The sequence below is a fragment of the Kogia breviceps genome, chromosome 12 (assembly GCF_026419965.1).
Source record: "Kogia breviceps isolate mKogBre1 chromosome 12, mKogBre1 haplotype 1, whole genome shotgun sequence".
In the NCBI taxonomy this organism is placed as follows: Eukaryota; Metazoa; Chordata; class Mammalia; order Artiodactyla; family Physeteridae; genus Kogia; species Kogia breviceps.
This window is the reverse complement of record NC_081321.1, coordinates 2,705,253-2,731,687: the sequence shown is the minus strand read 5'-3', so window position 1 is coordinate 2,731,687 and position 26,435 is coordinate 2,705,253. Positions and strand designations below refer to the sequence as shown.

Here is a 26,435-nt window from a genome sequence, read left to right as displayed (position 1 = left end):
CCATCAGGGCCCCGCCCCTGTGCTCGCGCGCGTGTGTGCGCCTGCGTGCGCCTGCGTGCGCCTGCGTGCGTGCGTGCGCGCCTGTGTGCGTGCGCTGGTTCCCGGGGGCGCCTGACTCGTCCACTGCTCTGGGGAGCGCGCTTTCCATTCGCGCGTCCGTCCCCCCATCCGTGCCCGCCACCCTCCTCCCTCCCCTGGTTTTGGGCTTCTGCTCTGTGCCTAGCACGGCCACCTGATGCTGAAAGGTTCCTGTAGTACCCAGCTTCTGGGACTCCCCTGCCCCCCCTTCTCCCCCGGCCCCAGGCAGCAAAGCAGCACCCACCTGACTCAGCCACCTCAGAGATGGGCACCCCCTGCTCCTGGGACATGAAGCCCAGGATGGAGAAGACCACAAACCCGGCCACGAAGCTGGTGCCGCTGTTCAGGAAGCAGAGGGCGATGCAGTCCCTGCAGAAAATGGGAAGGAAAAGGGAGAAAGAAACCCATCGTGTGGGGATATCCAAAGATGGTGAGCGGTAAAGAAGAGAGAGGAAAGGAAGTGGGGGGAAGGAGGCCAAGACCAGGTCCCAAAAGGTGAAGAGAAGAAAGGGAGGAAGAAAAACCCAGTCTGGAAAGGGGACCACAGTGTCGGTGTGCACAGCCTGGGGCCTTCGCGTAGCCTGGGGCCCCTGCGCACGAAGGAGGAAGGCCACCTCCCAGGACCCCGCGCCCCGCTCACCGGTAGCAGTTGTTGTGGTACTTGTTGTAGCTGCCCAGGGCCGTCAGGCACCCCTGGCAGATGGCGAAGGAGAAGAAGATCTGGGTGCCCGCGTCCATCCACACCTGCAGGAGACCCCGAGGAAGCGGTGGGAGGATGGGGGGAGCCCGCCAGGGCCTGGAGCAGTGACCGCCCCGCACCTCCACAACCAGCGGCCCCTCCGTCCCCACAGAGCCCACGTTACAGCCCACACCTGCTAACGCATCCTCCTCTTCCCCTGGGCACCCAGCAGGCACCACGTAGGTGCGCCTGACTGTAACTTCTTGTTGGTTCACCACGGACGGTGAACCAGAGAAGGAGAGGCCTGTCTGCAGGGCGGAGCTGAGACCCTGGCCGCCCTCAGCCTGCACATGCCCCCAGGTAGCCATAGTGGGCAGAGGCCACAGCCTTCAAATATAGAGAGAAGACACCAAGACTCCCCGGGGGGCGTGGGAGGGGAGGGGCAAAGAATGTGCTAGAGCAGAGGGGGAGAATGTCCAACCTCACACTCGTAAAAAAAAAAAAAAAATTAAAATGGCAACATGCTACTACTTTGACCTATCAAAGTTTAAAATAACTTCTACTTGAATCTCTCATGGGCCTGCAGAAGGAAGGGTGCCCACCAACACGGGCGGTCAAAGGCCACAGCACATGTCAAGAGCCTTAAAACGTGCTTACTCTCTGACTTAGTAATCCCACTTCTACGTCTGACTACTGTCAGGAAATAATCAGAGATGTGGTCAAAGATTTAAACACAAGGTGTTCATTGCAGCTGTCTGTACAATCATTAAAAAAAAAAAAAATACATGACCTAAATGCGCAGGAACGGGGAAGAGCTGAGTAAAAGCCGACACCTGCCCCAGGTATGGATGCCCAGAGGTCATATGGCCGGGTCTGTCCACCCACTGCCCACACCAGCTCTAGAGAGGTACCTGGACTTATGGGACTGCAGTACATCCTGGCTGGATGAGTGAGCGGATGGATTGGGGACAGAGGAAACATTATGCAAATGATAAAATGACATTTACAAATGGATTTAATAACAAGGAAGATGCTTACACTATAATTTAAGTGAAAATATATTTATCTCCACGTATAATTATCTCAACTACGTGAAAACACACACACACACACACGCACACATACCAGCTAGAAAATAAAAATTGGAAGGAAGCATACTAAAATGCTAACAGAGGTTATAGCTGAGTGGTGGGGTTACGAGAGGTTTTTAGTTCCTTTTTCATAATTTTCTTCTATATTATCGACTTTTTCCTCCAGTGGGCACATGTGGCCTCTAAACAGCGAAAAGCAATAAAAGGTTTTCAAAAGTCCAGATCTGGTTTGGGGCGGGAGACGCCTGGGGAAACGGTCCCCAGTGAGGTTCCTACCTGGGGGTCCTTGAGCCGAAGCAAATCTGGTTTTAGGTAGTAGACGATGCCCTCGTAGGCTCCGGGCAGGGTGATGCCGCGGATCAGCAGGATGGCCAGCATCAGGTAGGGGAACGTGGCTGTGAAGTAGACAACCTGGAGGGGAGAAGGCCAAGGTCACCCTTCCCCAGGCAGCACGAGCCGCCTCGGGGCAGGGGTGAGCACAGGAAGCTCCCCATTCCTGCCTTGACACATTCTGCGGTGTCTGGGGCTCCCCAGCAGAGGATGAGACACACGTGAGCGGGGCAAAGGGACAGGAGGAAGGACAGGGAGGGGTATGAGTTTCCACCCATAACATTTCAAGAACTCTTTTTGAACCCAGATTCTGGTCTCTCTCAATCCCTTATCCTGGCTGTTCGCCCACCCCAGCCCCCTGAAGAGGGTGGGGCTCCCCCGCCCAGGGGGAAGGTGAGCAGATTTGTACAGTGATCAGTGGGGAAATTTAGACCGAACTCTTCCAGGCTCAAGGTTGGGGGAGCAGTAGTGGCCTGAGCTCTGGGGGGCGGGAGACACACAGGGGGGCTCCACTCTGCCCCTGCCCCGAGAGGGCGGCACTGTCCGTGTCGTTATTACTATTACTATTTTTATGTTATCATTGTTACAACAGTCCGTGGAAGAGGGAGGCTGCTTTGGGAGGGGGCTGATCAGAGAAGGTGGGACCCTGTCTGTTCCCGGCTGTAACAAGCATGGAGCATCAGTGTCAGGCTCCCCGGGTTGGAAATGACGCTCCAGCGTGAACTCTGTACACACGACAGGCCATTCTGTCCACCCTCAGCTCGAGCTCCTCCAGAGGTTGGAAACCCAGCACCTCAAAGACTGTTCTGTTTGCCACTTCATCCTAGACGTGGTCTCGGTGTGCTGCTAAACGAGACAAGCACTTCGTGCGAGTGTGTGATCCTGATTTGTGCAATATTCACACGCACACACACACGTATAAAGGAGGCTAGAAGCCGACCAGCAAAATGCTGACGGGTGAGCAGACACCCCACCAGCCCGCTGGTGGCTCAGCTCTGACCCCGGGACTTTCATGGTTCTTATCTTGTTCTGCACGTCACTCACGTAAACAGGCCTTTGAAAGTCATACCGAAAAAGAAAGCCTTCCCTTGTGTTGAGCTAAACCCTGCCTTCCTGCGATGTCCCCCGTTCTCAGCAGGCCTCTCCCTTTCACCGCTTTCTCTTTCAGGTCTCCCGAGGGATGCCATGTGGGCCCCTGTGGACCCTGGAGGCCACAGAGGGCGGTCCCGGAGCCAGAACCCCTCACCTTGCCCGTGGACTTGACCCCCTTCCAGATGCAGAAGTAGCAGACGACCCAGGCAAGCAGGAGGCAGAGGGCCAGCTCCCAGCGCAGGGCCCCCAGCTCGTGGATGCCGGAGCTGATGCCCAGAACGCGTCTCCTGCGGACGGGGAGACACACAACCATGTGAGGCCGAGGGAACAGTGGCCTCCGCCATCGGGTGTCCTGATCCTCAGAGCTGACCCCACGGGTCTGAGTCCCCGCCTCCCGGCCCCCACCCCTCCCCTGCCCCATGGCCAACACGTTCCCACCTGTGGCCTCTAAGCCCCTGGCCGTTAGACGACCAAACCACGTAATCCCATAGGTGTCTGTCTAACTCATCCAGCTCTCTCTGTTGTCGGAGAGATAGAGACAGAGAGTGAGGGCAGTAAGCGTCCGGGCGAGCTCGAGCCCGTGGGAAGCAGAGAGCCATGTGGGCACAGGTGCTCGGGGAGCAGACAGAGGGGCTGGATGTGCGTCAGCCTCCGGAGAGTGACCGGGGCGACGGGAACATGTGTGTGCCGGGGTCGGTGGGCATGAGGGTGGCGTGGATGCCGGAGGGCGCCCCGGGGAGAGTGTCGGTGAGTACGTGTGGGCCGAGGTAAGTGTGAGGGCGCGCAGACGTGCATAAGCGCAAGGGTGGACACGTGTGGACGCTGGGGTGCACGTGCTGCTGTGGAGGGTGCAGGCGTGAGTGTAGAAGTTTGCCAGTTCCTGTGGGGTAAATACTCCCACTTTGGCCAATTTCAAGCCACCACCAGGGCGTCAGGGCACACGGGGCTGGTGCAGACTCTTCCCAGCCCGCGCTGGCCGCCGGCCGTGGCTGTCTACGTGCAGGTGGGCGTGTGGGTGCGGGTGGGTGACGGTAAGGAGTCGCGTGGGAGCGCGTGGGAGTCCAGGTGGACACGGGTGGGCGCTGGGCGAGCGTGAGGGCGTGGACGGTGGGTGTGGAGGGTCCCTCATCTCCTAGTGGCGTGAGCGCTGGAAAGCACGCACAGAGAGGCGTACACCTGCGCCCCCAATCCCGGGCCCCAGACATCCAGATTCCCTCTGCCTGGGGCCCCCAGGAGGCGGCCTCCAGGCCGGGCACCTACTCCCAGAATTCCATGATGGGGGAGGTGAAGTTCACGGGCAGGGCCGCCGCGCCGGCTGCCGAGCGGTTCAGGGAGTCCATGCAGTGCCCTGCAGGGGACAAGAGGGGCGTCAGCGGCGGGCCGGGCAGGCAGAGATGCCCTCCCAGCCCGTCCGCCCCCCTCTGGCCTCGCATTCCCGGTCCCCAGAGCTTCCTCTGGAGCCCCGGCTTTGCAGCGTCAGGAGTTCCTGCTGGGGTGGCTCGTGCGGCCAGCCCCGCCCCTGCCCTCGTCCCGGTGAATCTGGCTGCTCCTCTGAGCGCGCTGCCAGCCACCTCTGACCCTGTCCAGACCTCAGGCCAGGCCCCCACGGCCACGTGTGGACCTCACCCCCCAGCGATGGGGGGGTGGGCTCGCGGGACGGCCCCGCCGGGAGCGGTCCCCACGCAGGCCCCTTCCCATCCTTCTGCGGCCACCCGTCGAACTCTGCCACTGCTCTGTCCGCTTGTCTGTTCCCAGCGCCTGACCGTCCCTGGTGCGGGCTAGGCCGAAGCACCCGGGCCCACCGCCGGGTCTTGAGGGTCTGGCACACAGGAGGCCCTCAGTGAACACTGGCTCGGTGGGTGGACGTTGGGGGGGTGTTCGCGCCTGGCGGCCGCTCGTCACCCACCATCCCACTGGGTTCTCGGCTGTCCTGGCGGCTGGTTGGAGGGCCCACACGGGGTCGGCCAGCAGGGTGGCCACCTGTGCCCGCCCAGCTCGGCTTGGGGGCTGTTCTGCCGGAAGCCCCATCGCTGTTCGCCCGGCCCCAGCTGCCCCATCCCAGGGCCGATACGACAAGTACCTGTGTTCCAGGAGTGGGTGCAGGCGGTCCAGGGCAGCTCGGAGGTAAAGGAGCTGAACAGGTAGAAGAGGGCCCAGGCGAGGATGATGATGTAGTAGACATTCAGATAGGCCTCGATGACCACAGACGCCAGGCCAATGCCTTATGGGGGGGGAGTAACAAGAGGGTCCCAGAGACCAGCGTCAGCCTGGGAGCCGCCCACCGTGCTGGAAGGACAGGGGCCACAGAGACACCGCGGGGCTCATTCACGGGCCTGAGAGGCCCTGTACTCCTTATGTTTCTAAGTAAGGAAAGCAGGTGACGAAACGCCACCCTAGGCGTTCTCCCAGTTTTATGATATAGATTTGAACGTTTTGGGGGTTTTTTTTCATGCGAGAATCTCTGGAAGGAGCATCATCCGGAAGTTAACACGTGGTTCTCTGGGTGATAGATTTCAGTTCACTTTTAAAGGTATTCTTTTCTGGTTTTTCTAGTTTTTCTGTGACAACCGTGCGTCACTTGTGAAGTCACAAGGGACAGGAGGGCCAGAGGCAGCAGGTTCCTGAGTTCGGGCCTCACGAGGCATCCGAGCCTCTGGGGGGCGGAGGGAACCCACGCGTGTGTGGGCACCGGGCAAGGACCCGGGCAGCCTCGCTGGGGCCGTGGACCCCAGGGAGCAAGCAGAGGACAGACTCCATGTGGACCACACGCGACCCACACGGACCCCAAGGATCCGAGAAAATCATCCCAGAGACCCCACAGGGTCCCCATTCTCATCCCACAGGGACCCTCCAAATCACCCCAGGGACCCCCAAGGACCCCACAAAACCATCTGACGCCCCAAGAGGGGTCAGCCAGCAGCAGACTAGCCGTGCCCCGCCGCCCAGCCCCTGGTCAGGCTCCCAGTGTGCTCAGGAGCCGGCGTGCTTCCAGCACGTCCGCGCCGTCCAGCGGAGGCTTGGCGGCCCCCAGACAGGCCTGTCCTGGGCCCGGCCCCTTAGGGACTGGCGTCCCAGGCAGAGTCCTCCCTCCCCCACGACCGTGCGAGGAGCCGCTCGGTGACCAGGAGGCCCCTGGGTTTCCCACTGGCCGCAAGGGCCCCATCAGCTGAACGGAGGGTGGGAAAGGACATCCTTGCTGCTCACGTCAGTGCCAACAGGTCCCCCGAGGGAGGGCAGGGCCTGGGACCAGCTTAGTCCCTAACACAGGACACAGCGCAAACCCACGGAGACCTGCGTTAGTGAAGGGCCTCATTTCCTCTTCTTGTGAGGTTAACGCAGACACCACCGGAGGCTTAGGTGAGGACGCAGACGCAGGTGACGTGCTGACGTGAGCCCTGGCGCGTGACCACCATCATCACCGTGACTGTGCCCTGCGGAGGCGGGTCTGGGACCAGGCCCCGCGCTCGGGAGCACGTTCCCCATGAAGCTGTGGAGACTCAGCTCCCGGGTCCCTCACTTGCAAGGACCCCTCCCAAGACTCTGCACCTAATGTTGTGCCTATTTATGATTTTGTGTCGTCCTTCCTGGAGACTGCTTCCACCCAGGGTCTAGAAGCTTCGGGCCCCGGGAAGCCTGATTACACGTGCTAGCCCCTCTGCGGCCCTCAGCACGGGGTGGATGAAGGAAGCGCGGAGGGCGACGGCGGGGGGTCGTGGCTGCTGCCGCACTCACCCTGGAGGAGGGGGCAGATCTTCGTCCAGGCTGTGACGCTGCCCTGGCTGGTGTACTGGCCCAGTGCCACTTCCAGGAAGAACACTGGGATGCCACAGGTGAAGAAGAAGATGAAGTAGGGGAAGAAGAAGGCTCCTGCCGAGGAGGGGGAAGGGGGCTGAGCTGGCAGCCAACCCCTCAGCCGCCCTCCGCAGCCCCCAGGGGCCCAAGACAGCAGCTTCCTCCTGTCTGTGAGCAGGGCCGGGCAGAAAGTTTCCCGTCCGCGCCCCACCCAGCAGAAGAAAGACCTTCGAAGGGAGATGAATGATGAGGTAGGTGGAGGTCCTAATATATGCCCTACTTACTTCCTCAGTGTGCGTCACAAATCTAGCCCGTTTATTCTTTTTGGAACCGAAAACACGTGTTCTGTATAATCTGACATGCTTATTAAATCATCAAGTTTGTTACGTTTTTCCGAAAAACAAACAAAAACACCTTGGGAAAATGATTTTCCCTGTAATCATTTTCAGAGGGGATTTCCCCTCCCTCAGGCTCTGGTCTGAACTGGGCCCCCCCCCCCCCCCCCCCCCGCAGACAAGGCCACTCCTCTGCTATAGGGGAAATTCTCGGGGGCACGTGGTTGCAGCAGCCCCGTGAGAGGCTAGCCGGAGGGCAGACCTAAAGACACCCAGCAGTTTACGGCCCAGGGCGCCCACCTCCGTCACCTCGGAAGCGTGTACCTGGGTGAACACAGATTATCGTTAACCGCCCAGTCATAACACTTGGCACTAGGCGCTTCTGTGTGTCAGGCCCTCTTCTAAACCCTCCACTGACACCAAAACCCTCACACAGCAGCCTCCCAGGCCATAGGTACTGGTGCCATCTCCATTTTATGGATGAGGAAACCAAGGCACGAACCCAGGTGGTCTTGACCCTGAATCTGGGCTCTTAACCAGCATGTGATAATGCCTCTCAAGCGGCGGATGTTACTCTGTAGAAAAACAGAAAGTACGAAGGGAAGGAAAGGAAAAAGCATTTGTATATCCTTCCGATTTTCTGACAAACACATACGTATAGATTTCCTTCTTTGCAAAAATGAGAAGTTACTATGCATGACCCGATAACCATTTTAAAAATGTATGTCATGGACCTCTTTTCATATCAATAAAGCCATATCTGCGCCGCCACTTTAATGGCTCTGTGGCTCCGTCTCACGCACAGTTTCTTTGGCCTTTCTGGTCCTCCTCCTGCTGCGGTGAGGACTGTTGCCCACATTCTCGTGCACTTGTCTACTTTGCACCTTAGTTTAAACTTCCAGCAGAGGAACTGCTGAGTCAGAGGGCAAAAGAAACGGACCGTTTTTTTTTTTTTTGCTTTTTCTGTCATAAAATGTACGTAACATAACTTCTACTATTTTAACCATTTTTAAGTGTACAGCTCAGCAGCATTCAGTTCATTCACACTGTTGTGTCACCATCCGTCTACTGTTTTCTCATCCTCCCAAACCGAAACTCTGTCCCCTTTCAACACTCACTCCCGATCCCGCTCCCCACCCGCCGGCACCCACCCTTTCTCTTTCTGTTTCTACAAACTTGATCATTCTAGGCACCTCGTGGAAGTGCAATCATACAGTATTTATTCTTTCGTGACTGACTTATTTAGCGTAATGTCTTCAAGTTTCATTCATGTTGCAGCATGTATCAGAATCTCCTTCCTTTCCAAGGCTAAATAACGATCCAGTGTCAGCATAGGTCACATTTTGTTTATCCATTCATCCACTGATGGACGTTTGGGTTGTTCCCACTTTTTCAGAATAAACTTTTTTTTTTTTTTTTTTGGCCACGCCACGAGGCATGCGGGATCTTAGTTCCCCGACCAGGGATGGAACCCGTGACCATGGCAGTGGACACGCCGCAGAGTCCTAACCACTGGACCTCCAGGGAAGTCCCAGGGATGAACATTTTTAAGGTCTTTGACCGGCATTTCCAAATTGCCCTCCCAAACTCTTGTACCATCTGCCCTCACAACAGCAGCACGTGAGAGCAAAGAAGGATTGGTGAGTCTCCCCGGGTCTGCTGCTGCCAGCCAGCTCCATGGCCCCAGGCAAGTGGCTGAGGGCTCTGGGCCCCTGTCCTCCTCTGTGGAACAAGGGCTCTGACGAGATCGTCTTTGGTCGTAGCCACCTCTATGTCTGTGACACTGCGTCCGGGGCAAGAGTAAGCCACCACATCCTGCCCCAGCGTTAGTTCTCACCCCAGCCCTGGCCTGCCCGGGATGTCCCATTGCTATTTCTTTGGAGTCATCGGTTTAGGCAATTTGCAGTAAGATCTGTAAGTTTTAAAACAGAGGGCAAGGGACTCCCCTGCTGGTCAGTGGTTAAGACTTAGCCTTCCAATGCAGGGGGTGCAGGTTCGATCCCTGGTCGGGGAACTAAGATCCCACATGTCTTGTGGCCAAAAGCCAAAACATAAAATAAAAGAAGCAATATTGTAACAAATTCAATAAAGACTTTAAAAAACTGGTCCACATCAAATAAATGAATAAAAGGGGCTTCCCTGGTGGCGCAGTGGTTAAGAATCCGCCTGCCAATGCAGGGGACACGGGTTCGAGCCCTGGTCCGGGAAGATTCCCACATGCCGTGGGGCAACTAAGCCTGCGAGCCACAACTACTGAGCCCACGTGCTGCAACTACTGAAGCCCGCGCGCCTAGAGCCTGTGCTCCGCAACGAGAGACTCCACCGCAGTGAGAAGCCCGCGCACCGCGATGAAGAGTAGCCCCCGCTCGCCGCAGCTAGAAAAAGCCTGTGCACGGCAACGAAGACCCAACGCAGCCGAAGATAAAATACATAAATAAATTTTTTAAAAAATAAATAAAACAGAGCAAGACACGTGGTAGATGTTCACTAAATATTTGTCAAATTAGAAACAGTGTTTAGAAGGATTTTCTAAACAGTGGTTATTTTAAAACAGGAATGTTCCTTCTTTTTCGCCTTTCTGGAATGTTTCTAATATTCACATATATCATTGCCACAAGAGGAATACAGTTATTTTCAAAAGGCAAAAATGAATCTGGCCAGTCACAAATAAACTCATCGAAATGAATTATTCCATTTATGTGAAATATTCCAAATAGGTAAAGCCACAGCCACAGGAAGTGGATGAGTGGTTGCCAAGGGCCGGTGGGAAGAGGGCTTGGGGGTGACTTCTAACAAGTACAGGGCTTCTCTGGGGGGTGATGGAAATTTTCTAGAATCAGTCGTGGTAATGGTTGCACAAGTCTGTGAACACACTAAAACCACTTAATTGTACGCTTACAAAGGTGGCTCTGATCCCTCCCCACCGTGTGGCCCTGCTCGTTTTTACTACCGGCGCTGAAAATATAAACTTGTTTCTTTAATTAAAAAAAAAAAAAAAACCTAGACGAGATAATGTCATTTCTTTGACCCGCATTCCTCAGTGGCTCCTGTGTCACTCAGAGCAGGGCTCATCCCCGCTGCGTTTGGAACGTCCTTCGCTCGAACTGCATCCCTGAGACTCGGGCTCCTTCCCCTCCTTCAAGGCTTGGCTCAGAGGCCACGTCCCCGGACGGACGGACCTTTCCCGGTCCCCTCGCTTCCCACCTCCCGCCCCTCCCGGCCCCTTCCCGCTCCTCGGCCTCCAGCCCGCGCGCTCCCCACCAGCGGACAGGCCACGGTGGGCGTGTTTGTGGGTGGTGTGCTGCCCTTTGCCGGAGCGTAGCCCGGAGCGTGCTGCGCGTTGTATCTAGCGCGGCGCCTGGCAAGGGCGGCCCAGGGCGAGCTGAGTGAGGGACCGAATGCCTCAACCACCGACCGTGGCCGGTGTGCAGCCGAGGAGGAGAGGAGCTCAGCGTGAGGAACCGTCCCCGTGTCACGGCGGGGGGATGCTGGCGTCGAGCGCCCTGCCAGCCTCCTCCCTCCCCCGCCCGGGCAGGCGGTGCCAGGTGGGCACCGCGCTCCCTACCTCAAAGTGAACTCACCTCCCCCGTTTTTGTAGCAGAGGTAGGGAAACCGCCAGACGTTGCCCAGCCCGATGATCTCCCCGGCCACGGACAGCACGAACTCCATCTTGTTGCTCCACTGGCCCCGATCCTTCACCTGGTCCTTGCCTTCCTGGTCCAACTTCTCCCCCTCCTCAGGGACCCAGGAGACCACAGAAGGCCCATCCTTGGGAACTGCCACTTTTCTGTCGTCTGCAGCCATGGGCGGGCTGGGAGGCCACAGATGGGAGTGGGCAGGACGGCAGGAGAGGCACGGCCTGCGGGGACGAGAAGGAATGAGCTGGGCGGCCCCGAGGACGCCCGTCACCCCCGCTCTCTCCATCCTAACCTTTCATTACTGCTGGAATACTGTCGAATAGCGTCCGACTATTGATTTTCTTCCCAGATTCTTGATGATATTTACGCCTAAAGTTACACTTTGCTCTCACAGCCCTGAGAACAAACAGGGAGCAGTTTGTTCTCAGTCGGCCCATTTTGCAGGTGGAACAATCCAGGCCTTGACAGGTGAAGTGACTTGCCTGAGACCACTCAGGACCAGATCGGGACTGAAACCCGCGCTCGGGGGCTCATCCCAAGTCAGTCACGGCGGCCGTCCCCGCTGGTCCTGCTGCCCCAGCTGCCCAGTGTCCAGTGAGTGTCACCGCCCAGCCTCCGGCCTCCAGGCCAGCGGGATCAAAGGCTGTCGGGGGTAACAGTAGGTCAAGGGGCAGGTGTGGCCGGGTAACTGCACGGTCTTCCCTGGGCCGGCCGTGTGCTCGTAGCTGCGCCAGCGTGATCGATCGCCGCTGGGTAAACATGGGAGCCAGCTAGCTCCGGGCGTGTGATTGGGAGGGCCGAGGAGGGCGGGGCACAGGGCCAGGCGGGGACGGGAGCGGCCTTCGAGGGGGCCCTGGCTCTTGAACCTCTGTGCTGAGAGCGGGCGGGGGTTCTGGTGGCAGAAGGGTCACCAGAGGGATCCTCGCTTGGGGGCTCGCCCCCCAGATCCGGGTGGTCCCCTCGGGGGAGACCCAGAAGTGACCGCTCATCACGGCAGGTCACCGCCCTCCCCGACTCCCTGGCCTCCTAAAGAGCAGCCACTCTCTGCCCTGTCCCCCTCGTGGTCTGTTTATCTGCTGCCAGGAGATAGACTGATGCGTGCTCTACCCAGAATCCTCGCTGGCCTCCCCTCCCCACACTCCGCCACCTCCACTCTTGTTTCTGCCAGGAAGGCGCGCCGGGCTGCTGAGGGACCCTCTCCCCCAGGCCCCCCGCCTCTGCCTCCGAGGGGCAGTGGGGAACCAAAGTGACCAGGAGCTACCAAGGGCTCTGTTCCTCCAAAGGTTCTAGAGAAACACAAGGGATTCTTTTTATTAAAGGAAGAGTCCGTGTTTACTTGTTAGTCCTTCTAACCCAGGCAACAACCCAAGCCCAAGTCAGTTAGAAAGGTGTGGCAGGGCCATCTGAGGTTATGGAAATTTTTGAAGGTGACTTGGAGGGTGCAGGTTATCCCAGGAATGGGAAAGAACGTCGGGGTGAAACTCTGGTTCTGGGACCTACTCGGAGGCTTCCGTGGCAAGATCAGCCCAAGAGGGAAGGCGAGGAGAGAGGCACCCCGTGGAATCAAAGGCCTCACCCTCTGCTAGGAAGGAAGGGGCGGGGGAAGAAGGGAAGGAAAGAGAGCTCCAGGTTCAGAGAGATCAGCCAAACCCCAGGGGCTCGGAGAACCAAGCCTCAGGTGGAAAGAACAGGGCAGTTTGGCCCCTGGGGACACCTGAACCAACTGTGACTATTGCTACAGAATTGAGGCTGGGGGACCCTGAGGACTGGCCCCTGAATCATTATCAAATGAATGAATGGACTCAAAAACATGGATGAAGAAGCATCAAACAGGAGCCCCAAGGTCTGCTCCAGCCCTGGCTAGTAATAGTAGAAGTTAACGGGGACGTCCCTGGCGGTCCAGAGGTTACGACTCCACGCTTCCACCGCAAGGGGCACGGGTTCGATCCCTGGTCTGGGGAACTAAGATCCCGCACGCCACGCAGCACGGCCAGAAAACCCCAAACAATAACAACAACGAAAAGCTTTACTCCATTTCTTGTCCAACACCTGTTCCCCTCAAGACTGAGGGGTATCAGAGAAAAGGGAGGACTGAAACAGCATACCAGCCCCTGTGTCCCTGTCCTTTGAAGTAAAAGGCTTAAAAGAAAAATAGAAGTTGACATTTGAGTCAGCACTGTGCTAAAAACATACACATCCTTACATGCATTATCAAGTTCCATCTTCATAAAAATCTTTGAAGAATTACTATTAACTCCGCCTTACAAATGAGGAAATGAAGCTCAGAGAGATTAAGCAACAGGCCCTGACACCCCCAGGTGCTCAGTAAACTATTTCTGAATGGTTTGAACAAACTTCCCAGTATAGTAACCGGGGAGCTGAGCGGCCGCGTTGCTGTGTGACCTTAGGCAAATCACACCTCCTCTCTGGGCTTTAAGTCTCCCTGAAAGAGAGGATGGCCTCTGCTCAACTGTGGTGTTGGGAGGGCAGGGTATACACACGAGATCCATAAAAGACGAGCAGAGGTACTGCCTTTGCTCGCCAAGCCATAGTGTAGCCCAGCTCGGGGTCCGAGCATAGTGTCACCAACGGGGCGGCCAGGAGACAAGCCTCACTGTCCCTAGACCAGAGGCAGCTGTTTCAGGGCCAAGTTGTCCTCAACAGCTGGAGGTGGGGAGACCCGCCCGGGAAAGGAGTAAATGAAGGGAAAACCAGAGGGGAACACCAGCTGAGGAAGCAAACCCCAGAGCCCAGGGTGGGCGCAGGATTTGGGAGAAGACAACACAGATGAGCTGACTTTCACGTGACAAGTTTGTTCTTCTTCCAAAAGGCTGTTGAGAGGAGCATGATTTATGGGTAAGAGTGAAAAACTGGAATGGCAGAATGAAAGCAAGAGCGTGTGCAGAGGAAAGCTGGCCCAGGGCCATGGCAAGTCGGGGGGAAACAGGCGTACCTTGCAGCAAGCGGGACTCAAGTTAGACTCAAGGAAGAACTTCCAGGAGGACGTTAGACATAAAAGCTGTACTGAGCTCTCCTTTTGGGAGTTAAAGGCCAAAGGACAGCACACCACCCTCCTGCCACCCTCCCTGCCCCCCCCCTACTGTGCCCTTCTACCCCCGGCCCGTTTGCCAGGAATACTTAAACACGGTGTTATCCTCAGTCACGATGACTTCCAGAAGTCTCCACCGTCCCAAGGGTTCACGCCAGCTCTCTCACCTCTCCAACCCCTAGCATCCCCTGCCCTGCTGCCCGTCTGCTCTGCTAAGCTGGGGCGGGGTGCGGGGCGGCCTGGACCTCACCACACTCCAGTGCTCTCCAGAAGCAGAGACACTCGCACCCACGCCGGGCTCAGGGCCGCCCATGAAGGAAACCTTCAGGAGGCTGATGCGCCCCCAGTTCACCGTTTCCAGGGGCTGGGCAGGTAGGCAGAGGAGCGGACACAGGTGGAAAGGCTGCTGCCCTCCACGCGCCCCCCGGGGCAGCGGCCCAGGCCCTGGACGTCCCAGCCCCACTTCAGCCCACACCCACATACCAGCTCCCGTTCAGCACACAGGCTGTTGCTGCTCCCGTCACGTCCCCTTGCACACACATACCTGTGTGCGCGGCACCAAAACATGACCCCTGTGGAGTCCTTCACACCCCGTGGGCCGCCCGCACCCTCGATGCCCCCGGGGGCACGGGCCGCCCCGCTGTCCTCACCCCGTGTTCCCGCCTCCTCCTCCTGGGAGCCGCGGGGAGGCTGATGGGGTCTGGCCCCTCTCCTGGCCGCGTCCTTCCCACCTGTGTCGCCCCCTCCTCTCCCTCTCTGGCCTGGGATCGCTCCTGTCTCCCCCGCCCCCCCGGAGCCAGCCCCCTCCCCGTCTAAGGATTTTCCTGCTGTGGCCAGGCTTGTCCCCGAGCAGCTCGGATGCTGCAGAGGGTGCGGAGGAGCTGGGGTGACACCCTTGTCCTAAGATCCCCCAACGCCAGACTTCCCTCTGGCCCCGCGCACGGCACGGACACACACTGCCACCCGGTCCCCCTCCCAGGTGTCGCCCGCCGCCACCCCGCACGCCCCCTCTGCGAGGAGCTCACCTCGTCCCGTCCGGCTCCCCAGGTCCCGCGAGCCTCGCGGCCGCAACAGAGTCCCGGGGGAGCCGCTGCGAGACCAGACCTGAAAGGGAAACTGTCCCCCACCTTCACTCCTTCTCTTCCTCCCAGCTCAGAATGCCATCCAGTCGTGGTCCTGGGACCCCCAGACAGAAAGCGACCGTGTGTGTGTGTGTGTGTGTGTGTGTGTGTGTGTGTGCACACCCGAGCGTGAGCTGGTGTATTGGGGAGTGGAGGGGCAGAGAAATACCACAAGCAGCAGGAGGGACCGAGGCCAAAAGTGTGTGAGCGCCAGGATTACAACACCCAAGCTCAGGAAGTCAAGTCCTCTGTCCCCAGCCCCTCCCCACCTCCCTCCCGGCCAGGGCTCCCCCACGGGCGGGCGGGCGCCGTCCCAAAAAGGCGAGGCCCGCAGAGCTGGGCTCGGAGACTCATGCCCCCCCCCGCCCCCCTCTCCCCTCCTTTGCCCCCTGTCCCGCCCCTCCCCCTCTCACCTTGCCCCCGCCGCCGCTGGCTCCTTCTCCTCCGGTGGGCAGAGGGGCACGAAGTGCAGGGCAGGGCGCAGCCCTCTCTCCCCGGGGCGCTAGGATGGCACCCCCGACAGCCAGGCTGGAAGCTGAGATCTCGGGAGGGGCACTGGCCTCGCAGACGAGGGGACGGGAGGAGGTGAATCACCGCTGGACTTTTCCACCAAGTACCTGCCCTCTGTGGTTTCAAGGCCAGGCTCTGGACCTTCCCAGCTACAACCCTTTTCCTTGGGATTTTCCTAGAGAAGGTGCCAGAGCACACCTCAAGGGCCTAGAAAGGACCCGGGCTTGCAGGTAGACGGACGCGGGTTTGACGCCCTCCGTTGTCTGTCAGTGAGGCAGGCGGCTGAGCCTCCGTTTACCGACCCGTCAGGGGTGGGTGGCGACACCTGCTTCACGGAGCCGCTGGGAGGGCCGAAGGCAAATCTGGGAGAGCGCTCGGGGCGCCGTCGGTGCTTGCTGCAGGGTCCTCTGGAAGCAGGGGCCGGGGTGCTGGAGGGTCCCGGGCAGCGGCGACGATACTCTGGGGACCTCGGGGCACGAAGCCCACGGCGGGGACTCGTCTGATTGCCCGACAGGCCGTCAGTGGTGAGCTGGTCCTTGTTGGATAAACGTCTGCGTCCCCGCTACGTGCCCGGTGAGCTTCTCCAGAACGGGGTCCTCGTGGCTGTTCCTGAGATGTCCTCACGGTGCTCATCCGGGGCCGCCCGGGGCCACCCACTCAGGACGGACAGTGCCCCCTTCCAGATCGTACAGACGCTTCTCCGGGCCCAGGTGGTGGGGGGAGGAGAAGCTGCGAGGAGAAAGGGAAATTTCCCTTCGCTTCCCCTGTGTGTTCTAGAACTTCCCCGCAGGGCTGGGGTGTGAACCGCGAGTCACAGTCTGTAGTTTTCCATCCAGCACCCCCGCTCGGTGTCTCTCAGGCCCCTCTCAGAATCTCCCTGAGGCTCCCCGTGGAGAGAAAACCAGAACAATCCAGAAGCCAGGCGGGCCGGGGCAGAGAAGAGTTGGACCCGGCAGAATTCACAGCCTGTTTCCCCTGTGGTCGGCAGGGATGGAGTGATCGCGTTCCTGCGATGCCCTGTCCCCGTCCCCACCATGTGTCAACCGCACAGCTTGCTGCAGAGGGGCACCAGAGCCCGTGTGATTACCTGGCTGCAGCTACTCAGAACAGAAGACCCAGCCTCTCCGGGAAGCGGCGCCAGAGGGAAGAAATCCAGGCTGGGCAGAGGGTGAATTTCCTAGCTCCGTCATTCATTCAAAAATGTTACTTAATGCCTGCAGTGTGTGGGGCTTTTCTGCGAGGACCTGGGGATACACATGGCACCTCCCCTTCCCCTCACGAGAGAAGAGCCGCCGTGTTTGACCTCGCCTCCCTCTAACACCCAAACTCCCACACTCACGCCCACCCAACCCCACAGCTTCAGCCCCCACTGGGCGTTCAGAACAACTGGTGAACTCTTGGGGGCAGGAGACCCCGTTTTACAACAGGTAGGGCTCCCTAAGTTACCTGGAAAGCCTACCTAAGACCAGCCTGTTTCCACACTGGGGAGGGCCCAGAGTCAAGGTGAAATAATGAATCCGTTCTCCCGCTGCAGTGAAACCCGTCGAATGTTCTCCTCACCACGGTCACATCACATGGAAGGAACCTAGTTCCTGAGCACCTAACTCAGCCCAGGTGCTTTACATGTCACCCCATTTTGTCCTCACAAGAACCTTGAAATGTAGGAATTATTAGCCCATTTTACAGATGAGAAAACTGGGGCGAATAGAAGCTAAATGATGTGTCCTAAGGTCTTCTTCTCTGACAGGTGTGGCCTCTAGACAAAGGGCTCCCCTTCCTTCTCTGTCTTCTTCCTCTGGGACCTGCAGGATCCGAATCTGCCCTTCCAGGCAGAGCTCCAGGAGAGGGGACAGAAAGCGGCCCCGCCCCCACTACCCCGTTGAGGGGGTAAAGCCACGTCTGGGTGTTCCTGCTCCCATTCCCTGACGAGACCCCTGGCTTTTAGAGCAGCTCCCCGTCAGCCATCCCCCAACTGGTCTCATGCCCTCACCGTTGGGCTCTCACGCCCGTGATCCCATCCAGCCCTACAACAAACCCGTGTGTGGGCGGGGTGCCCAGTATGACCTCCATCTGCAAAGAAGGAAGACCTGAATCCCACCAAGAACCACAGCAGGTCCGAGGCAGGTGAGGGCTGGAAGCCGTATCTCCTGACCCTGGTGCCGGCGGCTTTTACTCTCACACTGTATCGCACCATCAACTGAAGCTCCGAAATCGGGCTCCAATCACCATGACCGAACTGCTCGCCTCCCTCCCTGGGCCTAGCAGGTCCCTGCAACTTCGATAGGATGGAGAGAGAGACATACCTCAGCCTCAGCACAGCCTTCCCAGACCCCCAACCTTAGGTCCTCAGGGTCCTTCCCACGCCCACTTATTCTTTCTCAGAGACCTTGCTTTTCTCCCATAGCGTTTGTCATCCTTTGTCCTTCAAAAGATGTATCTATTTTTGCTCCTCGTGAGTCCTGAGCACAGCACCGTGTAGTAGGTGTCCTGGAAATGTCCTCAGATGGGTGGAGACGCCAGGCGTGGGGCCTCGAGGCCCACACATTTCTCTAGCAGACTTATTTCTCCCATCTTAGGACTGCCTTGCTCCTGGCACACTGGGGGGTGCCCAGCCACTGTCCAGGAAGGAACCACCAAGGCCAACACACAGCAGGGCTGCTGTCACCGATTTTCATAAACTCTCTCAACAGCAAAGAATCAAAACCTGAAGACTGCAGTGCATTTTCCCACTAACTGACTCGTAAGAAATGAGGAAGGAAGGAAATGCCCTGCACCTCCCAGGTACAGCTCGGGAAGAAGAGCTACATGGACAGACGTGGGGACACAGGCGGACATGCGGGGGGGAAGGGCTGCTGTGTGTCCCCGCTCCCCCACGCGCCCCGGACACACGCGCCCGCTCCAGGCACCTGCCCAGAGCCAGGCTGCGGAGCACGCCTGTGGGCGCCGGGCGGGCGGCGGCCCAGGCCACACCCGCTGACCCCGACGTCGCACAGGCTCTGCCTCCCACCTGGCTCCTCTCTGGGCGCATCTGCGCGCTCAGGCCCCGCAGCCGAGCGGAGGTCCCCGCGGCGCGCCGCCCTCGTGGCCGCGCCGGCGCTGCCGCTTCCGCGTCTATCCCTCTTCCTTCCGAGCGGAGCAGCGTGGCGGTCCCGGGGCAGCGGCTCCCTCTTCTGGCCGAGCCGGGTAGTGCCCTGCTCCGCCCGCGGCCCCGGCTGTCCCGCTCTCGTAAGCCCAGCTGCTCTCCTCCTCTTTCCTCCAGCGGGGGCCCAGGTGCCTCCTCCTTTTCTCCCCTCTTCTTTTCTGGTTTTTTTTTTTTTTTTTTTTTTTTAATTAATTAACTGATTTATTTTTGGCTGCGTTGGGTCTTCGTTGCTGCGCACGGGCTTTCTCTAGCTGCTGCGAGCGGGGGCTACTCTTTGCTGCGGTGCGCGGGCTTCTCATTGCGGTGGCTTCTCTTGTTGCTGAGCACGGACTCTAGGCGCGCGGGCTTCAGTAGTTGTGGCACGAGGGCTCAGTAGTTGTGGCTCACAGGGTCTAGAGCGCAGGCTCAGTAGTTGTGGCTCGCGGGCTCTAGAGCTCAGGTTCAGTAGTCGTGGCGCACGGGCTTAGTTGCTCCGCGGCCTGTGGGATCTTCCCGGACCAGGGCTCGAACCTGTGTCCCTTGCATTGGCAGGCGGACTCTTAACCGCTGCGCCACCAGGGAAGCCCCTAAAGCCCCACTTGAAAGTGAGGAGGTGGGCAAGGCAGCAGGGCGGGGGTGGGCGGGGCAGAAACCAGGCGGAACTGCGAGCAGCTGGTAGGAAGAACGTGGATTTAATGGAACGAAGGGTGCCGAACAGAGCTCTCCCCACCCCGCCCCCGCCCGCAGCCTCCCTCAGCCTCCCAAGGCCCCTCTCAAAGGGGACGCTCTTGATTCTGGCCTTTCACACCTGTCCAGCCACCCCTGGAGCGGGGAAGTTGGGGCGGGAGATGCCCAGCTCAGAGGTGGATTCCAGCGTGTCCCCTCTTATCTTGTCCACCCCGGGTGGTGAGGGGCGGGGAGGCCCAGCAGGGCTGCTTCTGCGCCTTCCTTCTGCAACTCTCCCCACAGCCAGGCTCGCCGGCCTGCCCCGTCGCCCCAGGGCCTGCCCCCTAGCAGTGAGACTCCAGTTCCGACGTCCTGGGCGTGGCCGGGGCAGGGGGCTCCGCTCCGGCCCACTGGGGCAGGTCCTCAGCTGGGCACATGAGCTGGCGAAATCTCTGCAAGCAGAGTGGAGGGGTCCGTCATGAGCCGGAGAGGGGGCAAGTGTGCCAGCGTCCCTCATCGCTGCCTCCCCAGAAGTGCCAAACCTGCTCTCCAGGTGCCAACACCCTAACCACAGCGGTGTCTTGGAGGCGTCCCCTCTCTCTTGCTGAGACTCCTCAGCACTCACTCTGTCCCTCTGAGCCCGCACCGGGGTCCCTGGCCCTCCCGTGTGCCAGCTTCTACCCAGGCAGGCAGCCACCTGCCAACAAGAGGACCGCAGCTCATCCTCGGACGGCCTTCCTCCCCACCAGCTCCCTACCTCTCTGAAAGAGCCTTTGAGAGTGCTGAGCTTGTAGCAGCTCCAGGCGGGGATGCAGATCATGGAGGAGAGAGCCAGGAGCCAGCCCAGGGCATCGCCCCACCACGGGTACAGGTACTTCTTGTTGTAGGTCAGTGGGGTGTACTTGATCAGGGAGGAGAGGAAGGTGGCCTGAGGGTGAGAGTCGAAGAGACGCGGCTGGTGGAGCACGGGTCCCCCCGACCAGCTGGGCCAACCTGCCTCCGAACTCCATCCACCTCTGCTCAAAACCCACACCCCCAGGAGGTCCTTCCGGGGCACCCACCCTGTCCCTCCAGGGTCCCCGTGCCCCTGGGCACCCTCAACTGGGACATGGCTCTGTGCCTGGCCGTGAGCACCTGGAGGGCCGGGGTCATGCCCGGGTCCCCCCGGCCTCATCATACTTGGCACACAGTGGGTGCTGCTGACACAGGTAAAGCCAGAGCAGCAGCGCTTAGTGGCTCAGGCCCAGACTCCGGAGCCAAGCTGCCCGGGCTTGAGCCCCAGCTCTCGGCCACCTTCCAGCTTGGGTGAACTGCTTAGCCTCTGGGGCTTCCGTTTCACCTGAAAAGTGAATATAATGGTAATTCTTACTCGGTGGGGCTCTTGTGAGGATTGACTGGGTTAACCGTGTAAAGCGTTTGGTACCCAGCAGGAAGCAAGTGCTCTGGAGCTGCTATCGTTGTCTTGGCGCCTATCGGTACGTTCTCCGCAGCCCCGTGCACCTGCCACGTCAGACTCACACTGTGGGGCTGAGTCTGACGGCCCGGGCCCTCAGTTTATCCTTCTGTGAAACGGAAAGGAAGAACCTATCCTGCTGGCATTTTCTAGAACCCCACAGGAGGATGGATGAAACTTTTGAATGATGTTCAGTCCCCACGGAGAAGTGCCTTCTAGGACTATGGCCCGTCTACCCTCCTGCTCTACCATCTCTCTCCCTCCCCTCATCTGGCTTTCCTCCCGGAGGTTATCTTACTGTGCACACAGCTGGTGTGAGGAAGAGCCAACAGTATTTGATGAGGGGCCACGGCCTGTACCCGATCATGTCTTCAATGTTGTCATAGAAGCGCCCAGCTCCTGCCCCAAAGAAGAGAAGGGAGGGGGAGAAAGGACATCCTTCAGCATCCAAAGCGTCAGGATGGGGACCACACAGAGCAGGAAGGGCCGGGCCAGTCGGTAAAAGACACCGTGGCCGTCTTCTCAAGTCCCTGCTGGGAGCAGACCCTTCCCTGGATGGGATTCGTAGGCATAAACAGCAGTGGGCACAGCTTGGCTTAGGCGACGGCGGGCACTTGCTGATGATCGACGTGGTTAAAGGCCGAAAAGCTCTGGGTAGGACGGGACACGGGCCCGCCTGGGTGGCCCGGGAGCGGCCGTCGCCAGGAGGGTGGACAAGGCCACCTCTGGAGGGCTTTTCCAATGGTAGCAACGTAGGTAGGATTGTTGAGAATTTTGAGGTTGGGAGGGAGAGGAGAAGGTGGGTGCAAGCAGCAGAGAGGTCTCTCTTGTGTCCCGGAGCCCTGGGCGGGACCGCGGGAAGAGTCACTCACCGTAGGCCCACGCCACACAGAGGGACTCAAAGATGGCCACGAACAGGAGGCACATGCCACTGGCCGCGTAGTAGTCAAAGAGCTGGAAAACGTACATGCCGCCCTGCCCGGGGGGGAGAGAGAGACAGAGCTTTATCCGGAGGAAACAGACCCCCTCGGGGCACAGGTGGGGAGGGTCACGGGAGACGGAGATTCAGAGAGAGCGTAGCTTGTAAGCCGTAAAGCACTGGGCAGACGTGGGGCGATGATAACGTTTGCTGATGGTTTCTGGAAGGAACATGCACGGAACAGCCGTTGTTCGCTCACCCCCGAGAACACGCAGGGGTTGCGACCCAAAGGTCCGGGACAGCGTGTGCATTTTTGGCGAGGGGGTCAGGATAGGGGCCGTCGTGGGTATCGTCAGGCTGACGAGCTCCATCTCCCTCCTTCTCCCTTGAGACATCGCTCGGGACGTCACCCACCCCAGGGCTCCCTTTCTGCCTTTGAAGTCTGTCCCTGGGACGTGGGTCAGCTGCCCGTGGGAACTCGTGGGACCTTGCTGGAGAGGCGATTTTTCCCAGCCCAGCACTTCTATACCTCTCAGCTTCCGTGGAGCCAGAGCACCCCTCAGCCATGCCCAGGGCCGGGTGGTCAGCGCTTCCTGGGGTGGGACAGGACCAGGGCCCCCCGGCCCGGAAGGCGGTGACCTGAAACTACAGCGGCCCGCTCCCCTGCTCCCACCTGGGCTCTCCTCCTCCTCCTCCTCGCCAGGCCCCACCTGCAAGCCGCCCAGCCCCTCACCTCTGTGAGCATGACCAGCCCGACGAGGAAGGAGGTGGCAGACACCCCCAGGATGAGGACCTCCCTCCGGTTCTTCTTGCGGAATACGCTGGGGTACATGTCCACCAGCGCCGTCACCAGGCTTTCCACGCACACAAACTGGGCGAGAGGGCAAAGAATTGGAGGGCGAGAGCCCTCACGAGAAGCTCCGTCAACCAGCTGGCGCCTCGCTGCCGGGGCGGCCGTGCCAGCCTCCTGACGGCCCCAGAGCCGACCCACCCTCTCCAAAGCCCCCTTTGTTCCCTGGCAGGCCACCCACGCCTGACCCTCGCCCAGCCCCCAGATGTTTTAAGGGCCTTCAGGGCATCAAGTTCAAGGTCATGCCCGCTGCTCCCCGCCCCCAGCCCACACGCACCACCGTCCCTCGGGCTCCGAGTGGCCACCTCGCGATACCTGGCTGTCCAGTCCCAGGAGGACCACCATGAAGAAGAAGCAGCAGGCCCAGAGGGGCGAGAAGGGCAGCATCACCACAGCGCGGGGGTAGGCGATGAAGGCCAGACCAGGGCCTGCGGCGGGGAGACAGGGACACAGCCCAGTGCCACCCCAAGGTGGGCTTCCCAGCGTGGGACAGGGGACAGCGGAAGCCCCAGAGCTACCCCCGCCCCCGTCCTCACCCCGGAGAAGCCACCCAACCCCAGTCTCCAAGGCCTCGCCCCCTGTCTTCTCACTGGCAGGAACAGAACCTACAGGCTGTAAGCATTCCAAAGGATATTCCAAAGGAAAGACCAACGGGGTCCCATCACCTGCATTTCTGCAAGTTCTGCCTCAAATCCCGCGGGCTCACTCTCCAGACCTCTTGCCCCCAAACCGGAGGTTTCAAACTTCCAAAGAGCCTGGGGGCCAGGCAGGCCACGGGCGTTTGTGAAGCTGCCCCAGTGTAAAAGGAGGGAGCGGCGGGGCCTGACAGACCTGGAGCCATCATTGCCCCCTTAAGGCAAGTGCTGTGTGGTTTCCGTAAAGTTCCAAAGAAAATACCTCCAAGACTAGATGGGGTCTGGGGCTACCGCTGGCCACCTCTGCGCCCCGAGCCTTTTCTGTCGCCCTACAGCAAGCGCGCGGGCGTGAGTTTCAGAATACCCACGACACACATCCTCTCAAGCACATTAACGTTCCCCTTGGCTGGCTCAGACGGCAGGAGCAGGTCACGTGCCAGTGCCCGGGTCCTCAACAGGAAGCTTCCTCTGAAAGGAAGGGGATGACCCAGGGACCCGGGACGGTGGTCAGCTGCTCCGCCCGGCGCCCACGCCGCTGGGACCCGCCCCACGCGCCAGCGGACGCGTGGCGCCAAGGCTGGCACAGAGCAGTGCTTCGGAAAAGAGAAACACGGTCGTTCTCAGTAAGAACCAGCGACGTCAGTGTCCCGTTGCTCGGCAGCCTGCGTGACGGGGGAAGCTTGTGAAGCCCACGATCAAAATCATCTCTGGTCCACAGGCGCAGGGGGTGAGCAAGGCCAACGCTGGCCGCTTACCCAGATGGGGGACCCGCCTGTGATTTTACTTAAAAGCGCGAGCAGCACCGCATGGTGGGAAGGCGGGCACTCAAAGGAGGAAACTCCACGTGCCGGGAGTTAACTCACCTCTGAGACACACTTTCAAGGGAACGAGACGCGGCAGGAGGCGGGACAGTGTACACAGCACGTTATCGCTTTGGCGTTACGAGGTTTAAGAAACAGAAACGGTAATACGGACGCGTGTTTGAATGTGTATGTGCAGATGTGCGTGTATTCTTTTTCTCGTAGAAGCCTAAACTACTTCTGGAAGGCAAACCATGAACCCGGTAACATTTGGTTGCTTCCAGGGTGAGGAGCTGGAGGCCGGGGTGGGGCGGGGGGGGACAATGTTCTCTGCACACCCGTTCGCCTTTTGAATCTGGAATTGCTGTTTAAGTCCGTCCCTGGTCTTCCCAGGACGCAGCCACTGAGAGGTCACCCACAGTGTAGGTGACAATAGGAATGCCCGCAGATCCAGGCGGGCTGGTGCAGGTGCAAAGAAAGCTCACAGAATCCCCTGTCTTAGGCCACCCCCCACCCCCCAAAACACCACCCACCTGACTCGGCCACCTCAGAGATGGGCACCCCCTGCTCCTGGGACATGAAGCCCAGGATGGAGAAGACGGCAAACCCGGCCGCGAAGCTGGTGCCGCTGTTGAGGAAGCAGAGGGCGATGCAGTCCCTGCAGGCGGGGCGGGGAGGTGGGGACAGGAGGGTCAGAGGGGCGGCCAGCGCCTCAGGCCGGGATGCAGGAACCCCAGGGGACGCCGCCCGCCTGGCAGGGACGGAGGGAACCCAAGGGGCCGCTCCTGTCCCCCCGGCTCCGTGGGCTCAGACTTGGACTAAAGCCACGGTCATCCTGCAAGAATGAGACCCTAAGGAAGTAACAGGATCTAAACACTCCCCATGGCCACACAGCTCCCCTTTTCCCGCCCTGCCGCCTCTGCACCTCTTGGGACACCACCCCTGTGACCCAGCCCGTGCCGGCACGTGAGTGGAGAGGAGAGGGGCACGGGGAACCCAAGCGACGGATGCTCCCGACGCACGTAAATTCAATTTTGAAACGCGTGGTGTGATTTTGTTTAGCTAACACTAAGATCGGCTTAAAGTCTCTGACATGAACCAGGTGGGCCCGAGGGAACCACAGGGAGGGGATTCGGCGTCTGCTGGGGCGCAGGTACAGAGCAGGCAGGGCCGGGCTCTGCTGTATGACGTCACTCCCGAGCCGCTTTGCTCGCACGCCTGCGCCCAGTGCGCTCTACGTTAGCCGCCCGGCCACCCGTCGCCATCCCGTCCTGGGGAAGCCATCCCTCGCTCGCCCGTGCCGCCACTGGCTCCCCTCACCGCCTGGCAGCCCTGGGGGTTGGAAAACGGCGTGAAGGCAGCTGGGGCGTGGGGAAATCCACGAGCCGGCGCGCCCGCCAAACCGCCCCTGATCTAGCACGCCTGGGGGGATAGGCGCTCAGGCCCCGCCCCCCGCGCCCCGCTCACCGGTAGCAGTCGTTGTGGTACTTGTTGTAGCTGCTCAGGGCCGTCAGGCACCCCAGGCAGATGGCGAAGGAGAAGAAGATCTGGGTGCCCGCGTCCATCCACACCTGCGCGGGGAAAAGGCAAGAGAGCTGCGCCTTGGGGGAGCCAGGCTGTCTGGGCTCCACGGAGCACACAGGCCCACGGCCAAGCCAGGCGCAGGTCGAGGATGGCAGGCCCCTGCCCTCAGCCCGTGCGGGCAGCCCCGCGGCCACGCTATGCTGACGCGCTCGACTTCCCGGGCCCCTAGACGGACGGAGTCTCTCGGGCACCGCCGGGATGGCACGGGCATCGGGCGTTGGAGAAAGACTAAAGGACCCACGGGAGAGGCCGATGAGCTGGTGCTCTAGAAGCGAGTGAGGCCTGGCCCGTCTGTTCTATAGTGGAAACAAAGCCCAGGGCTCCCCCGCCGCTTTCTCCCACCCCAGGCCCCCCCCCCCCCGGCAGTGTGCCGACATTGGAAGGGTCCCGGGGACAGGCTTTGCGGGGAGGTGTGGGTCCTTTGCATCGGTGCCTTCACGGGCGTGCAGCTTGGCCCCTCGTGCGTCAACATCCTCTGCAAAGCAGGAAGAGTGAGCCTCTGGTCACAAAGAGTCAAGGGGATGAGCAGGAGTCATCCGTAAAGAGCTTTGTACTCCTTGGGGGGAAGATAGCTCTCCAGCTAAACATAGGGTATGGCTGTTCTTGTTATTGTCTCAGCTGGCTGGCCCGGCCTGTGCATGTTATGATTTAGATTTAACAGCTAGAACAACATCCCAAAGAGAAAGAAGGCC

At 59.7% G+C, this 26,435-nt stretch overlaps 1 protein-coding gene across 10 annotated transcripts in view; it reads right to left on the bottom strand.

The window, feature by feature from the left end:
* LOC131766700 (sodium- and chloride-dependent GABA transporter 2) overlaps window positions 1–26,435 on the bottom strand; it is a 58,056-nt gene that overhangs the window by 6,195 nt on the left and 25,426 nt on the right. For 4 of the 10 annotated variants that reach the window (XM_067008408.1, XM_067008407.1, XM_067008409.1 and 1 more), the window contains exons 8-16: window positions 25,627–25,730; window positions 10,979–11,256; window positions 7,003–7,137; window positions 5,351–5,491; window positions 4,531–4,618; window positions 3,425–3,557; window positions 2,125–2,259; window positions 719–822; window positions 323–447 (exon numbers count right to left, since the gene is read on the bottom strand). In XM_067008408.1, coding sequence (XP_066864509.1) covers window positions 323–447; window positions 719–822; window positions 2,125–2,259; window positions 3,425–3,557; window positions 4,531–4,618; window positions 5,351–5,491; window positions 7,003–7,137; window positions 10,979–11,256; window positions 25,627–25,730 — 1,243 coding nt within the window. Of the gene's footprint in view, window positions 1–322; window positions 448–718; window positions 823–2,124; window positions 2,260–3,424; window positions 3,558–4,530; window positions 4,619–5,350; window positions 5,492–7,002; window positions 7,138–10,978; window positions 11,257–11,327; window positions 11,432–15,109; window positions 15,524–15,618; window positions 16,388–18,722; window positions 18,858–19,510; window positions 19,955–20,259; window positions 20,431–21,253; window positions 21,355–21,827; window positions 21,931–22,607; window positions 22,746–23,039; window positions 23,153–24,692; window positions 24,818–25,626; window positions 25,731–26,435 lie in introns of those variants that run through there. The other 6 variants (XM_067008415.1, XM_067008414.1, XM_059081333.2 and 3 more) reach the window with 6 other exon arrangements.